The sequence below is a fragment of the Fusarium poae genome, chromosome 2 (assembly GCF_019609905.1).
Source record: "Fusarium poae strain DAOMC 252244 chromosome 2, whole genome shotgun sequence".
Taxonomy (NCBI): Eukaryota; Fungi; Ascomycota; class Sordariomycetes; order Hypocreales; family Nectriaceae; genus Fusarium; species Fusarium poae.
The window spans coordinates 104,435-124,343 of record NC_058400.1 but is presented as its reverse complement, the minus strand read 5'-3'; the positions used below and the strand labels follow the sequence as shown (position 1 = coordinate 124,343).

The 19,909-nt window shown below is 48.4% G+C and overlaps 4 protein-coding genes across 4 annotated transcripts; 1 reads left to right on the top strand and 3 right to left on the bottom strand.

The window, feature by feature from the left end:
* Positions 1-4,041: 4,041 nt before the first annotated feature.
* On the bottom strand, positions 4,042-6,548 carry FPOAC1_003967 (uncharacterized protein; the record flags this gene model as incomplete). Its single annotated transcript, XM_044848522.1, has 4 exons — positions 4,042-4,245; positions 4,449-4,517; positions 4,593-5,963; positions 6,018-6,548. 4 exons carry the CDS (start codon positions 6,546-6,548, stop codon positions 4,042-4,044), a joined length of 2,175 nt encoding a protein of 724 aa, XP_044707231.1.
* Positions 6,549-10,818: 4,270 nt separating this feature from the next.
* FPOAC1_003966 (uncharacterized protein) lies at positions 10,819-12,277 on the bottom strand (the record flags this gene model as incomplete). Its single annotated transcript, XM_044848521.1, has 4 exons — positions 10,819-11,316; positions 11,453-11,583; positions 11,651-11,938; positions 11,998-12,277. The coding sequence occupies 4 exons, from the start codon at positions 12,275-12,277 to the stop codon at positions 10,819-10,821; spliced, it is 1,197 nt and encodes a 398-aa protein (XP_044707230.1).
* Positions 12,278-13,541: 1,264 nt separating this feature from the next.
* Positions 13,542-16,389, bottom strand: FPOAC1_003965 (uncharacterized protein; the record flags this gene model as incomplete). Its single annotated transcript, XM_044848520.1, has 3 exons — positions 13,542-14,184; positions 14,237-14,572; positions 14,876-16,389. 3 exons carry the CDS (start codon positions 16,387-16,389, stop codon positions 13,542-13,544), a joined length of 2,493 nt encoding a protein of 830 aa, XP_044707229.1.
* A 1,525-nt stretch (positions 16,390-17,914) lies between these two features.
* FPOAC1_003964 (uncharacterized protein) lies at positions 17,915-19,503 on the top strand (the record flags this gene model as incomplete). The annotated part of the gene is made up of 6 exons (XM_044848519.1): positions 17,915-18,338; positions 18,365-18,524; positions 18,584-19,115; positions 19,164-19,202; positions 19,263-19,312; positions 19,413-19,503. 6 exons carry the CDS (start codon positions 17,915-17,917, stop codon positions 19,501-19,503), a joined length of 1,296 nt encoding a protein of 431 aa, XP_044707228.1.
* Positions 19,504-19,909: the final 406 nt, after the last annotated feature.

Genomic DNA, 19,909 nt, shown 5'->3' with positions numbered 1-19,909 from the left:
AGCAGAGGCAGGCATCATTGGAGTCTTGAATCCAGTGGGTCAGTGTTGGATAGCCACGCTATGAAACTGAAACTGGGGGGAGTTTCAGTTTCATGACACCGGACGTCAGTATAGTTTCAGTTTCATATGAACTGGTTTCAGTTTCATACGAAGCAATATCCAGTTGCAGTCCAATTTTTTGACAAGCTCGGCATCGATATGCACCTTATCTCCAAGTACCCCAAAGATGTTTGGCATTGTCTGCCTACCTACACTACCAATTCCCTAGGCTCGCCATCACTTTCTGCCCCCTTACTCCTCTCTATATCTTCTTGGAGTATCCTTACAGCCGCGTCGATATCCTCCGCTTCCCTAAACACCCCTGCAAGAAGCGGCCTGCTCTTTCCCTTTGGAACACTTATCCAACTTTTAATGCACTCACATGCCTCTACCATTTTGGCAGACATGCTACTTCTATCCCATCTAACCTGCCGTCTTGCGCCTGAGAAGATTCGCTCTGCTTCCGTAGACATGGGGGGATGCAGAATATGTCAATAGCCATACGGCAGAGGAGGGGAAATTCTCTCGCTGGGTCGGTTCAAGCCACCACTGTAAGGCCGTTTGTTGTCCAATCCCAACCTGTGAGCCCTGCGAAGTATCATCAAAACCAGGCCATTAGAAGGCTTCAAATTACTTACATAAATAAAGCGGTCGAATTCATCCTTCACCTCACTCGCTGTGCTGTACACCTTCTGCCTCCAGCGATCAAACTCATCGAGTTCTTGCTCTTTCTCCTGTTGTTCATCTGGGAGCTGGTAGCTCTTGTAGTCTGTGGACCAGATCTTCCTTACAGCCTTCACGGCATTGCTGACCCAGGCTGGGTTTCTCTTCCACTGCTCACTCAGATAGCTCTTTCGGAGTGCTGGGTGGAGGAGAATACCGGCCACGTACACCGGGGCTTGTTCGGTAAGCTGGTAATACTTCTCGAACTTTAGCCAAGCCACGTGAAAGCGCGTGTAGAAGCGTGGGCCACTGAAAGCCCGGTTTTTAGTCCGCGTGAAGTGATGATGGAGGAAATCCATATGGGAGAGAACTTTATCGAGTGTATTCTCCCGGCCTTGGCGCACCGAGATCTGGTGGAATACTTGTAAGAACGCATGAATATCTCCTAGTTCGTTCCAGTCGTTGTGGTCCAGTGCATCTTTCTCGATTTTGGCATGATTTTCTTGAATCCAATCCATGAACTTTGCCCGATTCTCAATTGCCACGTCAATGAGGCGAAACCATGAATTCCAACGTGTGTCATTGTCCCTCGGCAAGGCCCTGCCAATCTCGGCCTTGAAGTCGTTGTAAATGCTGGTAGAGCTCCTTGAATATATGCACAAGTTGTGGAGTTTCCCCAGAACACTAAACTCCCGCCATTCCTCGGTAGCTTGTGCCTTCGTAATAATGCCCCCTTCTTCTCTTTCGGATAGCCTGCACAGCCGCTCATACGCCTCATCAATCCCCTCTCTCTCATCCTCTTGAATCTTCTTTGCTTTACTCCGAAAGAGGAAGGCTTGAACGATGAGGTTCATGATGTGGCCACTGCAGCGTAGTCGCCTGGCAACCGGATCTAAACCATCAATCTCTTTTGCGATATCGTCAAGCATAGTGTCGTTAGCGTCGTGGTTATCCATCGTAAAGTAGCCAACCTTTCCTCTGAGATCGTACTCTTCGACAACCTCCAGGAAAGCCTTGGCTTGCAATTTCCCGTTGTGGCTTCCTTTGAACTCGCGCAGTGACAATAACGCTTGAGCGACTCCTCTCGTCTCCGCATCTACAAAATGGACCACGATTGCCTGGTATGCCGCCTTCTGTTCCGATGAGGTCCACATATCAATGGTAAAGTGGACCATAGATGAGAGAGAATTAGCTTCTTGACGAGCCCTTGTTTGTGTTGAGCGAAAGTCTTTTTGAGAAGCTTCGGCACCGCTCTGCGGCTGCGTAGGAGGACGTCCCGGGCCATATAGTTGCAGGAGAGTATAACAGCATGAAACTCGGGGTACTCGATGAATGTGTGGGCGATATTGCGAACCGCAAGAAGCCTGGCAAGTGCTTCCTCGAATGCAGGAATATTAATAGCGTTTGCCAAATATTTTTCCTCAGTAAGGTCTCGACTGGCTTGACGTTCCTCCTGCCTTCCGAACAAGTCCGTAATGGTGCCATGTTGCTGCTTCTTCAGATCCGACCTTTCCACATGCTCTATCACCCGGATGCCATGAAAGTCCCGCAGGTGCTTGCGGGCTCGACTCAGGTTCGTCGTTATCGAATTAGGCTTTTTCGTGGAGTCGCAGTGCTTGCAGTACCAAATTTCGTGGTATGAGGTATCGCGAGCTTTCTCCCCTCTCTCTTCATAAGGGCCACGCGCCTCGTTCCAAGTGCTTTTGTTCGTACGGCCTTTGGCGCGCTTGCCAGCCCGATCAGAGAGAGAGTGATCCAATGTGTGCTTCGCGGGAACGGGAGAACCAGGAGAAGCTGACCCCAAGAGCTTATCAGAAGGCTCCGATAACAAGGGAGCGGGCGAAGCTGATGACATGTTGTCGGACAATTAATTCCACAGGGATCAGTGATGGCACCAGTCAACTGATAAGAATTAACAAAAGAACAAATGAAATTGAACAGCCATGTGTTCGGGCATAGCTATTTAAGCTCATGTCGTTAGGATTGGAGTCCTTGATGCGACAAGCCGGATGTGAAACCGGAGACACGACTCTAAAGTACGGGCCGCGTTTTATATCCAGTCACACGAACCTAGTGGTGATATGCGACACATATTTACTATTAGCAAGTTTCTAACTGCGTTGAAGGCATTTGGTTTGCGAAATTTTCTTGGTTAAATGCTAAGATATTTGGGAGTCATCGGGCGTATATGAAACATATGAAACCGACTGAAACATATGAAACTGGGGGAGTTACTGTTTCATACGAACCCGGGTCCAAGGACTGTTTCAGTTTCATATGAAACAGTATGAAACAACACGCGTGGCTATCCAGCACTGAAGCAGGGACCCTATGGTCAGCGCTGCCCTCAAATCAAACAAATCAAATCCGGGGTCATATTTGAGATATTTGATAACTCTCAAGACTGGATTTGTTGTTTGAAATATTTATTCAAATATTTCAAATCTGACTCTCTATGCTTCCATGCTAGGCCTGTCGTGGATTTTATGCCTCGATAGCACGTCGATCATCGATACCTGAGTCGCAAAATATTCCCTAGGACTCTCTGAGTCTCTGCTTTTCAAATGTGATGGTTTTAAAGTCCAGGCGTCTTGACACATGTTTTGCTCCGTCTTCGATTGATCTGCTGCGCTCTCTAGCTCTAGAAGATAGACAGACAACTCCCAATTGCTCTTCAGTCTTTGAATCTCGGGGTAGATTTTCTGCCAGGTTTTCTTTAGGCTAAAGTCCTTGACGTTGTGGGTTAGGCCGTGACACTTGTTATTATCTCTTATGAATTGAAGTCCCCTTTCCTTTGCGTTTCGCTAACCCCAAGCTGACGATAGCTAACCCCAAGAGTGGGGTTGTGGTTATTCTGAACCAATCAGCTGCTCGTCTCAGCATCAGACGATCCAGCCTAAAAGTTTAAGCGAAAATCTCCATTTTGGTGAGCGATTCATGATGAATCGCCTCTTAATAGTACCTAGGGTTAAAAATGCAGTGTAGATGGATTACAGATCAGCCACGGACAGTTAAACCTGGGGGTCGTAAATGTTACAGTTGTCGTAGAATGTAAATGTTACAGTCGCGTCACGTAACCCCAAGCTGACGCTAGCTAACCCCAAGTGTGGGATTGGGGTTATTTTTAACCAATTAGCTACTCGATCGAACATCAGACGATCCAGCCTAAAAGTTTAAGCGAAAATCTCCATTTTGGTGGCCGATTTATGATGAATCGCCTGTGAATAATACCTAGGCTGGCGATCAATTCAATTCAATCACACATCTGGTGGACAAAAGATCAACCAGTGAACCGTGCGAGCGTGCACGTCCCACGAAAGGCACCGTGCCACCCCTGCTTCAACTCGGTCGACCTCCCAGATTGAATTGATCGCCACGTGTATAGGGTTTCAACATATCAACAATCTTCTCATGGCCAAGACGCTCCGCTAGTTCGGGTGGCGTGAGGGGGAGTTTGTCATCCAAAGTCGGTCGGGCGCCGTATGCCAGCAGCTTCTCTATTGCATAACTGTCATTTTTCTCCACGGCCCGCAATAGTGGTGTCTAATTATGTTAATAAAAGAGCATTTTGGATTCAAATAGATTAACCAACACGCTGTAATAAAGAAAAAAAGTTAGATCATCAAAATATAACATACAGACACTGCCTCGGATCGCCTTAGGTTCACTTAAGAGCTGTAACACCAAAGAGAGCGGCATCAGTCATCCATTCGATACAGAGGATCGCAGCAGGTTCACTTACATACTACAACACCAAAGAGAGCGGCGTCAGTCATCCATTCGATACAGAGGATCGCACCAGGTTCACTTACTTCCTACAAGAGCAAAGAGAGCGGTATCAGTCATCCATTTGATAGCGACCAACTTACATAGGATCTCGAGCCACTTACAGAGACTTCATATATGTAATTCAACTCTGCGCCGTTCTTGAGTAGTGTTTCGAGAACATCCTTGGACCTGTTGTCAATTGCTCGAGCCAACGGTGTAGCGCCACCTTTCTCTGTCACGTTAACGTTGGAATTCTTCCCAATCAGCACCGATACCACCTCTGCGTGCCCCTTCTCTGCGGCATACGATAATGGCGCCCGTTCATCTTTATCCTTGCAGTCCGGATCGACCTTGCCGGTGTCGAGCAGCAGCTTGACGATCGCCTCGTTCCCGTTCCATGCCGCTAAACACAGCGGCGCCCATCCTTCCTTGTCTTCGATGAGTAGATCCAATATCGCCTTTTTCCGTGGGCCATAACCTGGAGCAGCCAATTCTGGGCTGTCCACGCTTCTCAATGCTGTGTCACAAACCTTTACTGCCTCCCGGAGACTCTTTGCTGCATCTTCATACCTTTCTATGCCATGTTGTAACAGTCCGACATCTCGTAACCTGGTCGCCTTGTCCAGATAGTCTTGCAACCCCGTCGTTGAACTCGTCATGATATTTTGATAGTCTTCTCCATCTTGCGACTTGTCTCCAGACACATTCCAATCCCAAATGAGTAGAAGATCATTTGGAAAGGTTTCTATCGATCGTAAAAGCTCCGACCACTTGACGCTCGCAGTTCGATCGTCTGGAAGGGGAGCTGCAATCAGTATAACGGCCGAATAATCGTGGCATGGTCTGATGATTGTAGGCCTCGATGCTCCTTGTAGAAGGCAGACGGCATCCCCATTCTGGACAGATTTGGCTGAGGCCTGGAAGGTCCAGCGGGAACTCAGTCCACCATAGCCAGACCCATTCTTCCAAGTAATGCCCACGTGCTGTCTGTCTTCCCGGCCAATTCCCTCGACTGAGGACACTTCGCCTAGAGCGCGGCCCTTGCCCCTGATTACCGCCATCTCCTTATCATCCCAAGTGTCTGCAGACACCCGTTCGGAGAAGAAGTTGACGAGTTGCCGGAAGAGCTGTCCCCATGAAATCTCATAGTTGGCCGATAACCCGGCGATGCTAGAATCATCAGAGCTCATGCCGAGCAAGGCATAAACCTTATCGCGACGGTCAGTAGCATTGCGCGTGTGGTACATATCTACCAGCTCACCCAGAGGGCATATATCCAGAGAAAACCTGCTTGGCCGACTAGTTTGGTACCGAGGCCGGAAGACTGCGCCTCTTATCAGGTAGGCTACTGAACGGATCAGACCCTCCCGGTCTGGGCAGGTTTCATAAGACATCTCCAGTGCGCTTAGGCCTAAGCAGAACGCATATCCGTCGATCTCCGTGGGACCACACTTGATCAGGACATGTCGAGCTGCGGCAACCTCTTGAAGGACCTGAATTGGCTTCGTTAATAACCTCTTCACGCAGGTTGAACGTCTGCCCCTTACCCAGATGCGCTGAAACCATTGCCGCTCAAGCAGTTTGAGGATGGCTTGCTGGTGGTTCGTTTTGTGGATTGCGGGATTCGTGACTGCAGCGATGCGTATTTCTTCGAGGGCTTGGTCGCTGCTGGCTGCCGCCTCTCCAAGCCAAACAATTACACGACTTGCTTTAGCATAGATTTTCGCCATAGACTGAACCTGCTGTCCCTTCTCGTTCGAGTTTGCTTGGTTGATGCAAATAGCATCTATCCATATGATTCGTTCAATAAAGCGATCTCGAAGATGTGATAGCGCCGCGTGAAGGTTTACCCCGACGGCCAAGTCATAGTTGTCTATAGAGATAGACCGAGGCTTGCCCTCAGAGCCCCATACGTAGGATAAAGCCTCGTACGGGTGAGTGCTCTCCGAGTGGCAGCAAGGCAAAACCCGGAGAGCCTGTTGCCTGTGGGAAACCTTTAACTTGTCGACTTCGTGGAGCTCGGGGTGTTCTGTCAGAATCAGGCTGTCCCTTATGTCTCTTAGACGCTGGTTCGCCATTATCTTCCATGGCTAGTTTCCTTATCTTATTCCGAGAATCAGGAGGGGATGGAGGAAGATACTGATCAGGCTGTTGTTGACCGTCACAAGCCGAAAAAATGGCCAAATTGTCGCTTGCGTCGTTGGGACTTTTTTTTATTCCATGTAGCCAACTGTTGATGTCTGCAAGTTGCATTTTGACGCGCTTGTCGTTGATGGTTAGTACTGGGGAACGCCTTGTTGTTTTTTTGATTGACGTTTTATGTTTTGTCATCGTCCGGTCAACCGAATCAAATGACTAAGCAAGCCGGGCACAGTCTCATACCCTGTACTACCCTGTACAACATCTTGGAGGGGTATTTCTGCACTAGCTAAAACTGGACGAATTTTGCCCGCAAAATTCAATGATTGGCTACATAAAGGCCCCATATATCCGAAAAGGGGTAGATTTTGCCCGCAAAGTTTAGTAATTGGCTGAATCGGTACCCCATGTGTCCACTAGATTCTAATTGGCTGTAATACTCGGGGGTCGACGACGAGGTCAGCAACTTCCAAGACGAATATACCAACAACCAGCTAAGAGAAGTTATGGAAATATAAGTAAGGCAAGTCTTAAACTCTTAATGTGTTGTTTTATATCATGCTACTAAGTTTTACACTATATTCAGTGTCTAGTTTGAGTCAGTCAGCATATGATGGTTGTTCTATCCTCACGACGGCATCGGTGATAGGAAGGAAAACATAGATCCCAACCATATTCGACCCAGCGGAGATATCGTAGCAAGACGAACCCGGAAGCGTTTGGAGGAGCTCTTCTTATTCGTCAACGCAGAGGAGATCACGCTTGTGCTCCGTGGAGGTGGTCCATCCGATGGTAGCGATGCAGCAACGCGTCAGAGCATCGCAGACATATCCGTCACAGTCAAACGGTTGATGGAGTTCTTTGGCAATCGCTTCGCTATCGAGAAATGGCCTAAGAACAGATCTCGCTCAACTCGGAACTTAGTATCCTATTGGAACAAACCAACAGATCTCACTAGACGGGATGTAAATGAAGGTAGGGCCTCGTTTCAGCAACAAATGCAAATGGACGTGGAGAGGTGGACATACCTGGGCATTTGAGTTAACTCAAACCTTAACTCATGAGTTAACTCATAACTCAAACTCACAAAACTCATATGAGTTGAGTCTGAGTTATCGCCGCTGACTCATGAGTTAACTCATGAAACTCACGCCGGCATCCCCACTATTTCAACCCTTGATTTAGTCTAACTAAGTTAAGTTAGCTTGTTGCAAATTTACTTTGTTGAAAAGCGGCCAATGGCTCATACTCATCCGTTCGGAAGCTTCAATACAAGTTCCGCAGCTACAATGGCGATGGCCAACAGACTTTCTCTCTCTTGAATTCATTACCTATACCATTAAGCCATCGCTATGGTATCGGGATCATCTTCTGTGCCCAGCACACCCTCTTCTAATCCCGACTTCATCGATGTTGAGAGATTTTTCACCAGAGAGAAGGCAAAGCCTCGCGCTTTATATGTTTGCTTGTACTGCAAGGCGAGCCCATGGAGGGATGGCTATAAGGGCAATGCGCGGCGTCACATAAGAAATCACCACCCGTATCTGATCGGGCTCTCCAGCCGGCAGAATCGATCCCAGCAATCTCTCGACACGTATATCACCTCATCCACCACGCCATCCGCGGCAGCATTACGGAATGCCTTCAATCGGCAGGCCTATGTCGACGCTATCATCGGCCTTGTTACGCGTCGCAGGGTGGCCTTTTCGATGGTTGAGTGGGATGAGCTAAAGGACCTGGCCCTAGCATGCAATCCTGCTATCGAGGATAGCCTAATCACTTCCCGACGTACAGTAATGCGCTATATTTCAGCGAACTATGAGTTATACGCCGATCATTTGGCCCAATCCCTTCAGTCTGCCGTTTCGATGATTCACATCTCATCTGACCTCTGGACATCGCCATATCGGCATGGTATGCTAGCAGTATGTGGACAATGGGTCGATAAGGACTACGGGCTCCGAAAGGCGCTCCTAGGGCTGCTAGAATGTCCAAAAGACCACTCGGGTAAGTCTCAGGCCGGTCTGATTGCTGATGTCCTGAAGCGCTTTGGGATTCGACGCGTGGGATATCATACCGGAGATAATGCAACCTCCAACAATACTTGCCTAGAGGCGTTATCAGAAAAGCTTTTTAACGAGCGAGAAGTAAGTGAAAGGCTATGCGGTGACTTTTTTCCTGTCCCAGCTAAGTTCCGCCTAGATTATCTTCGACCCTGTCCGCCGCCGTATCCGCTGTTTCGGCCATATTATTAACCTTTCCCTTCAAGCTTTCCTTCTCGCGCGCTCGAAAGAAGCTCTACAAGCTGCTCTTCATGCCACCGGCGATGTCGCTGGTGCACAATCTGTCGAGACTTTCTCTGCTGCCCTCGGTGAGAGTGCGCCTCCTGCATCAGATATTCCGGTGGATCAAACACTGGAAGAGAACCATGGGAGACAGCAAAGAGACAGAAATGCTCGCAGAGTAGAATTTAGTGGGTGGGAAGGTATTGGTGCTCTCCGGAAGCTCCACCATCTTGCAGTCTGGCTTCGTAACTCCACGATTCACAGCGATGACTGGCGCGAAGCTGTGGATCGCAGTCTCGGCATCGACAACACAACGCGATGGTCCTCATGGTATAAAACCATCAGTGTTGCCCTCGATAAGAAGGTACAGATCGTCCAGTTTATGGTAGACCATGACAAGGACATTGGCCTCACTAATCTTCTAACGGGCGCTGACTGGGATATACTATCGAAAACCCATGCTTTTCTCCAGCCTTTTACTGAGGCAGCGCTGATAACAGAAGGCGATAAAGCGAGCATTTGCAGTACACTGCGGCTGATGGATGGTCTTCTCAGCCACTTCGAGAAAGCGAAGGTACCCGATGTCTACCTCGGTTCAAGATATGATAGTCGCTGATTTGTTAGATACACTACTCGACCCCGGAATTCCATGATAGTCGCATGCTTCATTCTATCGAAATGGGATGGTTTGTACTCAATAAATACTACACCATGTCTGAAGAGGCTCCCGTTTACGTCGCCGCTCTTCTTCTCGATCCACGCTGTCGGAAAGCATACTTGGATAAGAACTGGAAGAGTGCATGGATCAATCCGGCGATTGCGGGTGTCCGACAGGTATGGGAGGAGGAATACAATATCAGCAACAGCGTCAATGATATAGATGGAGACATTGTAACTACTCCAGAAGATACTCCAGTCGCGCCAGGGAAGCCGCCTTCGCAGCTACAGCTTTTGCTGCAGGAGATGGAGGTCGAGACGGCTGTGTCAACAGACAGTGATAACCTAGAGGCATTTATCAATGCTCCAGCTATCAAGATTGATTGCGAACCTCTAGAGTGGTGGTGTCGCACTGAACAACGACGGCAATTTCCACGCCTTAGCCGTATGGCCATCGATATACTCTCGATAAACCCTCAATCAGCAGAGCCTGAAAGGACCTTCTCCGGCGCGCGTAGGACTGCGTCATGGGACCGGCTGTCGATAACGTGCGAGCGAATAGAAGAAGTTGAGTGTCTCGGCAATTGGATACGGAATGGGCATATTGTAGCGAGTCGGGACGGTGGACTAGGACTAGTGTGCGACCCGGACGGTGTTAATGGCAATGTAGATACAGAAATTAGTGATACAGAGTAGTGTGGTGATTTTTGACGGTTCACAATTTTACTCAATAAGTTCATTAGAGTACGTTCTCACGACTAACGATGCATCGAGGAAGTGGGCGGTGTCACATGACGAAATTATATGAGTTGACTCATGAGTCTGAGTTTAACTCATGAGTGAGTCATGATCAGATCGAAACTCATATGATTGAGTTAGGGGGGGTCGAAACTCATGAGTTAACTCAAATGCCCAGGTATGATCAAATCTGGAAGTTGACGCTGGTATCGGCGAGTTCACTCCCCAACCCGCCTCCGACGGAGAAGAGACAGTGGACACACTTGAGGTCCAAGATGGGTCAGAGAGCGAAGGAGCGGGGGGGAAATTGACCTAATTTTGCTTGGTTGTTTGTATTGCAATAAAAAGCGCGCTTTTTATTAGGAATAAAAAGCTGCTTCGTTATAATAAAAAGCGGCTTGATACACATGTGTATTATGCACGTGCCCATCCCTATATTGAATCGGCCTGCTGTAAACCTCGGCAAAACCAAGATCGGGTTTAGCCTCAAGTGGCGCGCGCTACCCAATTTCGTGAGTTTGTACGGTATTCAGTCAATAGTGGAACCGCATAGCAGACAGTGAGCCTTCTCAGTCCAGGTCTTATCGCCACCTGTTACGTTTTCACGCAAGTCGCGAATCTCCCATGCTGTAGGGCCGTCTTGCATCTTGAGAGTGGCCTCGAAAAGTCCCAGATATGGCTTGGAGTATCCAGTCTTCTTCTTGTAGCCCTTCTTGGCTGATCCTTTAGCTGATGCGGTGGCGATAGATCTGGATGGCGTTTGTCCAGGTGTTGGGGTTTCTGTCTCATGAAGGGTCTCGGGAGCAGCCTTTTTGACGTGTACATTATCATTCGTCTCGCCGGGACGAACATTGGTCGTTGGCCGGGTCTCCTTCTCCTCGGCGTCAGTGGGCGATAGCGGACGGATCGCTTCCTCAGGATTCTCTTCCTTAACAACTAATCCCTCGCTTCGATGCGGCTTATCTGTTCCCAGTCGTTCGTAGACTTGCATAAGGATGCCGTGAACCAGACATTCGTGATGCATCCACTGCCCGCATTCCTCACTCGTGCATTCCATGAGGGTCTTGTCGGGGTTCTCAGGAGTTTGGCATTTGCACCAGAGTTCAACAGAATTTATTACCATTAGCACTTGTGAAAAAGGAATGAGGTTCTGGGTGACATACTGAAAGTTGCGAGTTACGGCAGTCGTACGCTTGACGCCAATAAAGCGCGTCTTGAATCTCCTCGTCATCGGACTCTATCCATTGGTTGACGGTAACGGGTCCTGTTACACTGACAACATCGATAATATCCACTAAGAGAGAAAAATCGGTTAGTCGTATTGCAGTATAATATCGGTTGTTGAGTATTCTGGAACATACTGTGGTTGGAAGCAATTAGTTCGTTAGCGCCATGGTACGGCTGACAACCTTGAACCTTCTTTTTGCCGTAAATGGTTCCTGCAGGGAGTTCGTAAGGCCAGTACATCCAGTAGACGCGTGCATAGACGTGACGCTCATCGGAGGCACGAATCTCGAGGATGCGCGCGACCCAGTAATCATTACTCGCCTTGCGAATAGCTTTGCTGCCACCTTCAGCTTTTTGTAGTTCAATGGTTCGCTCGTTGGCAACCCGCATGAAGTCTTCTTTATAATATTTCTTACTATTGACTGCCAAGAGTTAGCCATAATCCCCTTGGGACGACGTCGATACTTCATCAGATACTTACGGACGAAGCTATTGTAGCGCGTCATATCGTGCCACTGTTTCCCGGGTTCAACGGTGTAGTATAGATCCATAGTGTCGTGAGTTTTGAAGCTGCCCGTTGGGGAGAAGGGAGAGATTTGAATCTGAACCCGTTTGTCGTCATCTTGACCATCGCGCTTCCGCTTCTTGTTTTTGTGGTGTTCCTGCTGAGTGGCCGAAGGGCCAGTCGCGTAAGAAATTGTAAAAGGGCATTTAGCGCGGTTCTCCTCCCCGAAAGACCGCGATCTCTTGCGATTGCTCATTGTGGCGTTTTGATGCGGTTGGGTATGACCGCGTCGAGAGTGGAGAGAAAAGTTAACGTAGTTCATCACTAAGCGGGCCACATCACCTGCCGGGCCACTTTTCCCAATTTCATTCACTTCAACTTCGACACGCGATTACTCCCACCACAATTATGTCAGATCTCAATATTGAGTCGCGTGTTATTCTTGCAATGAATGCCAAGCGCAAAAACCCAAAATTAAGCATTCGACATCTTGCAAAGCAGCTCAGTACCTACCTATCTCACGAACAACCTTACAAGCTAGAATCACTGGAAGACCTTCAAAGACTGATACACATAGCAGTCAGTCAAATTTGACAATGGCTGAAGAGGATGCGATTGTCGAATACATATCGCAGCTGGATTCCACAGGATTTTCACCTCGGAAAGCCGATGTGGAAGATATGGCGAATCTGCTACTACTCAAGCGTGATGAGCGACGCGTCGGGAAGTGCTGGACTGATCGCTTCATTGCGCGACAACCAAAGCTCTGTACGCGTTTTTCTCGCCCGTATGACTAACGTCGGCCACCCCACAACCAACCACCCCGGCAAACCGGCCACCTGATTTTCAACACAATTACCCAATTGAGATTTTACTATTTCTTGAATACCATCACAACCACATATCAGAATTTAATTCTGATTTTACCATTAAAATCAGAATGCACGAATGGACCGAAAAAGATATGGAGCGTGCGCTCCAGATGGTTGCTGACGGAATTTCCGTACGCAGGGCAGCACTTGTGAATGGCATCAGCCGTTCTACACTACAAGGTCGGCTTGACGGTTCAACTTCACGACGGATAGCTCAAAAACCACGGCAAAAGCTCTCTGAGATACAGGAAAGGCAGCTACGAAACTGGATACTTACCCAGGCTGACTTAGGGTGACCAATTATATATACATCAACAAGTCAGAGATTTCGCCAGCAAGATAGGTAGCGGCTACGGCAGTTTTGCATCAAGGTTGTTGACACCTGCGGAGTGCCGTTTGTCAGTGTGGAATGCAGTCCTCATCGCATCTGTCAAACATATCCATATCGAGTGGTCGAGACGAGGTAGCCGAGATATCAACCATCTTGATATACTTTGGCCGTTCGATATCACTTGGGATGCCAACGGGAAGCGAGACTACGGAGGTGAAGGCAGTGGGTTACAGAGTTGCTTCCATCAGCTCTAGCCCCATTAGATAGATCCTCAACCACGCGATATCCGTACAATGAGTTCGTTAAGTATATCTTCCTTAAGGATAGTTATGCGCAAAATCGTCATCATCTTTCCTTCTTGTAACATAGTCTATCTTTCCTTCGAGATCGAGGATATTCTCTTGCATCTCACTTATTTCCACGCTCCCTGTGTTGTCGGCATTGTCTTGGGCGTCTCGCAGAGCTGCCACTTCGGTCTCGAGATCTAGAACTTTCTTCTCGCATTGCGCAAGTTGTATTCGTAGATTGGTAACCTCGGTTTCTCGATCTAGTGCCTTCTGCTCGTATTGTGTGGACTGTGTTTGTAGGTTGTCAATTATGGCATGTAGCTCTTTGATATGCTGTGACTGATCTCCGGGGATAGTTGCCGGTGGTGGATGATGCTGGACTGTGGCCTCCAGTTCTAGTAGCTTGGTCCAGATTACTGCGCTATCAGGGACCTGAACTCTTTTGCCGACGGCGTCTTGGCTGCGTTTGCGCTTATGGGAGGTGGTCGGGGGATCGAAGGTTATTGATTCGCTATATAAGGGTATATTCGCTTGGTCGGCCGTTGCTTTGTTATATGAAGGTGGGGGTGGCGTCGGAAGAGTTGTAACCTTTGCGCCACGGCCCCAGAACCAGCGAGCAATATCATAGTCGGGGCCGGAGAATGGATGCAGCTTCTGCTGTGCAGTCGCGGTACTGAGAGACTCTAGCTGACCTTGAGACAGTGTATCTTCTGGGATGTAAATACGCAGAGGTTGCCTGTGTCAACTCGTAGAGCGAGTTAATGATAATGCCGGAACGTTTTCGGGCTGCTGTAACTGGCTCGGTGATGAAACTTGGAATGAGGACAGTGACTGCATCGTTGAGCTCAAAGTCAAGACAGATTGCAGATGTAAAGCCAAAGATGGGTTTGGCGGCATCGGGGAGATCTCGTACGATGGATTGTGTAAGAGAGGTGATAGATCGGGGGTTGATACGAATGCAGATGGCTGATGTTCTGGTGTGTTGCTTATAGCTGATGGGAATTGAGATTTCGAAAAGCGCGAGGGTCGTATCGAAGTGTAGTGTAAAGTGAATAAATGAACTCTTATTGTTTATATTGCGCAGTAGTGCTGGGTGAAAAATGTATTTTATAAAACTTGATTGTTCATTATTGATATGAGAGTTCTTCTCGGGTTTATATCTCTAGATGATTTCATCTAGGACTTTGAACTCTAAATCTAGGACTTTCAGTCTGACAGTCTAAACCCTGAAAGGAAGGGGGATCCCCGGATTTTCCAACACGTCATCCACCATCGTCAACGTTGCCAAATGCTCCCTCGCCTCCCTCGTCAACGCGTGCAACATCTCGGTTAACGCGGCCATCCGGAATCGTGTCTTTCTGTACCTGATCTGGTCGCCGACCCAATCCACGGTCCCGCCTGCTGGCGTGTTGAACCGGATGAACATGCCGTACGATCGCGCCTCATATATCCAATCCATCGGCGTCGGCTCGGCGTATGCCTCTTTTGATGTCACCGTCATGAACTTCTGCACTTTCTCACGCACGATGCGGAACATGCTGGTCGCCTCCTCGTCGGCCTCATCCTCGTCCAAATCCTTCTCCCGCTGCAACCGGGCCACCTCTTCCTTCCTCTCCTGAAATGATCGATATACGACCATGGCCCGCGCCACCTTGATCACGGCCGAATATGTGGTTGTGTAATCTATCGCATCCATCCACCCTCCATCTTGACGAATCCCTAATACGGCCAACCCGCTGATGATGGCGCTGCGATACTCACCGACCGTTAACCTGTGATCTAATAATGCGATGACCACCTGTAATACCAGCGTATCGACTTTATCCTCATCTAATGGGTTGGCCTCGGGATCTTCGACGTGGTCGTTGATCATGAGCTCCAATGCATCCATGCGGTCGCCCTGTTGCTTTGTCAACTTGAACCCGGGCCTCTTGTCGTCGTCCAACTCTTCTGCGCGGTAAACATAACATATCAACTTGGACCACACCGCGGTGTACCGTGCCCACGTGTCTTCTTCCACCCGATTGTCAAATGGCCGCCGCGGCTTCTTATCGACTTCTTTACGTTGTACTTCGAACAATGCCTGGCTGCCAACCGTGTTGGGGGTGGCGGTGATGCGTGCCTGCAGCATGACCCGCATGATGCTCTCGTGGATCAACTGTAAAACATGCTCCTCCTCGCCGACCGGATCCATCAACCGTCTCATGGCCTCCGGATCAAAACCCTGTAAATGATTGGCCCATCCCACACGCTCTAACCACCCATTGGCATCTGTCTTTCCGTCGGCGGCCTTGATGCACTCTTTATCCTCCCGCTCGAATTGCTCCTGCTTCTGCTTCATGGCACATACCGCCCGTTCCATCATGGCGGCTTCGTCTGCCGTTTGGGTGGCCGGTGCCCCGAACCCGACCTCAAACCAACCGCTGGCCGACCCGTTACGAAATAACTGCTGGCTTTGAACGCCTGTGCGCCACGGTACCTCGCTTGGGTCCATGGGTTGGTGCATAAACCGCCTTCCTCTCCCTCGCGGATTGCTCCACCCGTGTTCGTTCCGGTAATGTCCCTGTATCCCACGAATGGTGCCTGTCACATATAAACACCCTTCCTCATTACAACCTAACTTATCGGTCACGGGCGGGTGGATATGCGGGATCGGGTCGATTGTCGGCGGTGGTTTCTGCCACGTTAATAATCCTCGCTGATCCTCAATTATACCGGGCAAATCTTTTATTTGCTGGGCGATGTCTCTCCTGGTAGCTGCTTTGATGCCCTTGTGGTGCTTCTTCAAATGCGGCTCAATCTCCTTGACGATATATGCGTAATGGCATATCGTGCAAATTACAAACGGAAACTCGGGCAATTTAACAAATGGTAACATTTTAGCTGGGTTTGGTGACTTTCTTTACTATGTGGATGACTAGTTACTTCTCTAACTATTTATTCATATTATGGGAACCCTTATTGAACTTGCTTCTGCTGTTGCTATGATACCAAACCTTAATTCTCGCCTGCCTCTTGATTTATGGCTTGACACTATGGATGACTAATAACCACTGATCCTACGTTGGTCTTAATGGCTACTGGGTTCTGCTGGGCCTGATGACTAACCTGGTTCGCTAAATCCTGGTCTCTTTCAACTTCAATCGATCAATTGAATCCAACTTTGAACCGGTCGCAATACCATAAAAATGATTTTCGCAGACTGGCAAGCTAAATATAAGCTTCCCTCGATATAATGAATTGATGTATGTACTTGAAATGCATTTTAGCGATAAAAACTTGGGGATGTAGCGATTCCGTTTATGTTAAATCGAATCGCTGTGCACTTTCATTAGCGTGTTTTTCTTAACTATGGGCGAGCAATTCGAATTGCTAGCGATTCCGCCAATCCGCTAGGATAGGCTGGCAAGCCAGATATAAGCTTCCCTTGATGTAATGAATCGATGCATCCGCTTGAAATGCATTTTAGCGATAAAAACTTGGGGGTGCAGCGATTCCGTTTATGTTAAATGGAATCGCTATACACTTTCATTAGCGCTTTTTTTTTTAGTATGGGCTTTCAAATGGAATCGCTAGCGAATCCGCCATGCAGCTAGGATAGGTCGTCATTTCATTAGCGCCTTTTTTTTTACTATGGGAAAGCCATTGGATTCAGAGCTGAATCCGCCGCGCAGCTAGGATAGGGCATTTCTAAAGAACGCGGAGGACATATTGAAGGTTCTCAAGGCTGCAGATTACCTCCGTGTGGTTGAGAAGCTTCGGAGTGACATCGACAAGTCTTTAGGAGAACTTAGTTTAACCACTATGCTTAAGAAGGCCAGGGTAGAGAAGGAGCTGGCTGAGATAGCTGCCGAATCGAAGAAGCTCCAGCAGCGCAGGGAGAGAGTAAAGGCAGCAATCGTGCCCTATATGAAACAATGCCAGGAGGTAGCAGGGCATACATGGGCACTTTCGTTCGTTCGTTCGTTCGTTCGTTCCGTTTAAAACGTTTATGCATGTCAAATCGTTTAACCGTTTAAGGGCATCCTAAAACCGTTTGAACGGTTAAACGATTTTTCAGCCCTGGCACTCGAAAAATCTTTCAAAATGTCAAGCTCTCGAGACCTTCGCTTAGGTCAAGGGCAAGGATCACGACCATTGTGAATAGCTTCACGGTCAGCGTGAACGCTACACCATACCTAGCGCCAGGTAACAGCCTGCTGCCTATGAGATCGGCAGACTAAACACAGGTATAAGAGACCGACTCTCGTCGCTCTTTAGATAGAAGAGATGGTCCTCAATCTACACTGATCTTTTGTTCAATGTCTGCATTCGTGTATCGGTGCTAGGCCGACACAAAACCCATTGATATTGGGTCTTAATCCATGATACCAAGTTCAAAATCTCGCCTTTTACCTATCAATATGTCATCTGACACATCGTCTATTATTGGTGCTACAGAAAACCCCCCAGATGTCAATGGATTGCCGTCAAACTTCCTCTCAATTATGGACATCACGAAGGACCGTTCAAGTACACGCGGACGCAAGACTGGAGGTAAAACCATCTATACTTGCACTGCGTGTGGAGATAAACGATACGACCATAAGGCAAATGCTGCCAATCACGTCAGAAACAACCACCCGGTCGCATCCAGATTCACCAGGTCTGCATCGGGCACCCAGCGCTCAATCTCCGCACATTTTCGCCCTGTAGCAAGCGAGGACGCACTTCGAAATGCCTCCAACCCGCAGGCATATCAGGAAGCATTGATCAGCATATTCACGCGTCGGAGAGTGCCCTTTTCGGCTATTGAATGGGACGAGTTTAAACAACTCGCTCTCGCTTGTAGGTAACCCATACCTACATCAAAGACTCCTTCATTACCTCGCGGCGTACGGTGGTCCGATATATTGCAGCAAACTATTATTTTTACAGCAGCGAGATCAAGGACAGTCTCACCACCGCGTCAAGCCCGATTCATATCTCAACAGACCTCTGGACATCACCGCATAGACATTCTCTACTTGCTGTGTGTGCACAATGGGTAGATAAAGACTACAAGCTTCGTAAGGCACTACTATCTCTACCAGAATGTGCAGAGAGTCATTCTGGAGAAGCTCAAGCGAAGGCTGTTATCGATACTTTAGAGAAATACGGGATACAGTCAAAACTTGGTTGGCACACAAGCGCAAGGGCAGCACGGCTAGCAATACGTCCGTGATATCGGCTGGCGACTTTAGCGGCATTGAGAATGTCCCTGCATTACGCAAGCTTCATGGCTTAGCTGTGTGGCTAAGTTCATCAAGCCTCCACCAGAATGTGTGGGATAAGGCAGTGGGACTGCGTTTAGGGACGGATAATCGTACCCGCTGGTCGTCCTGGTATCTGGTCATTGATCGTGCGATTAGAAAGAAGGACAAAATCCAGTCCTTCATGTCTGATCACGAAGAGGCCATCGGAGACAATCGGCTATTAGTTGGAGATTGGGAGTTGCTAGGCAAAGTACATACGTTTCTTCAGCCATTTTCTTCAACAACATTGTATGCAGAGGGAGATGACTTGTCTATCTCACAATCGCTGATGCTGATGGATATGTTGTTACTCCATTACGAAGAACAACAGGTACCATTCAATCTATCCACATCAAGTCGATTACTAACATTGTATCAGAAGATATATCAGTCGGATGAACACTCCGACGAACGGATGGTTTGAGCCATCGATATGGGATGGTTTATCCTCTCTAAATACTACCGCCTAACTGACCAGGTTCCCGTATACGCCGCCGCTCTCCTCCTTGATCCCCGTAAACGCATCGCGTAGGTATATCAAGCAGAACTGGCCAAAGGAATGGCATGAAGATACTATTGCCTCGGCCACAGCATTCTGGTAAAATGAATTTAATTACGAGCGACCCAGCGACCATCCCTCCACCCCCGACGTCGATGCCACCACCGCTGGCAAAGAAGCCAAATCAACTCGTGATACTATCAAAGAAGCTGGAGGTTAGGACTATTAACGCGAGTGTTATGGATGATTTTACTAGCTTCATCAACGTTGATGTAACAGATATCCCTCCGGATTGTACGCCTCTGGGGTGGTGGTGTCAACCACAGCAGAGAAAGTAGTATCCGAAACTTAGCCGCATGGCTATTTGCATTCTTTCTATCCCAGCAGAGTCATCGGAGCCGGAGAGGACGTTTTCTGGGGCAAGAAGAACATGTTCATGGGATAGATTACGAACCACATGCAAAACTATCGAGATGATTGAATGTACGGGCAATTGGTTGCGTCAAGGACTCATACAGCCTCTGCATGAGAACGGGATGGGTTTAATCGGAATCCCACGGCCGGAGGGTGACTCTCAGAACGTTGAAGATGATAGTGGGCATTATTTCGACTGGTATTAGAGCAGG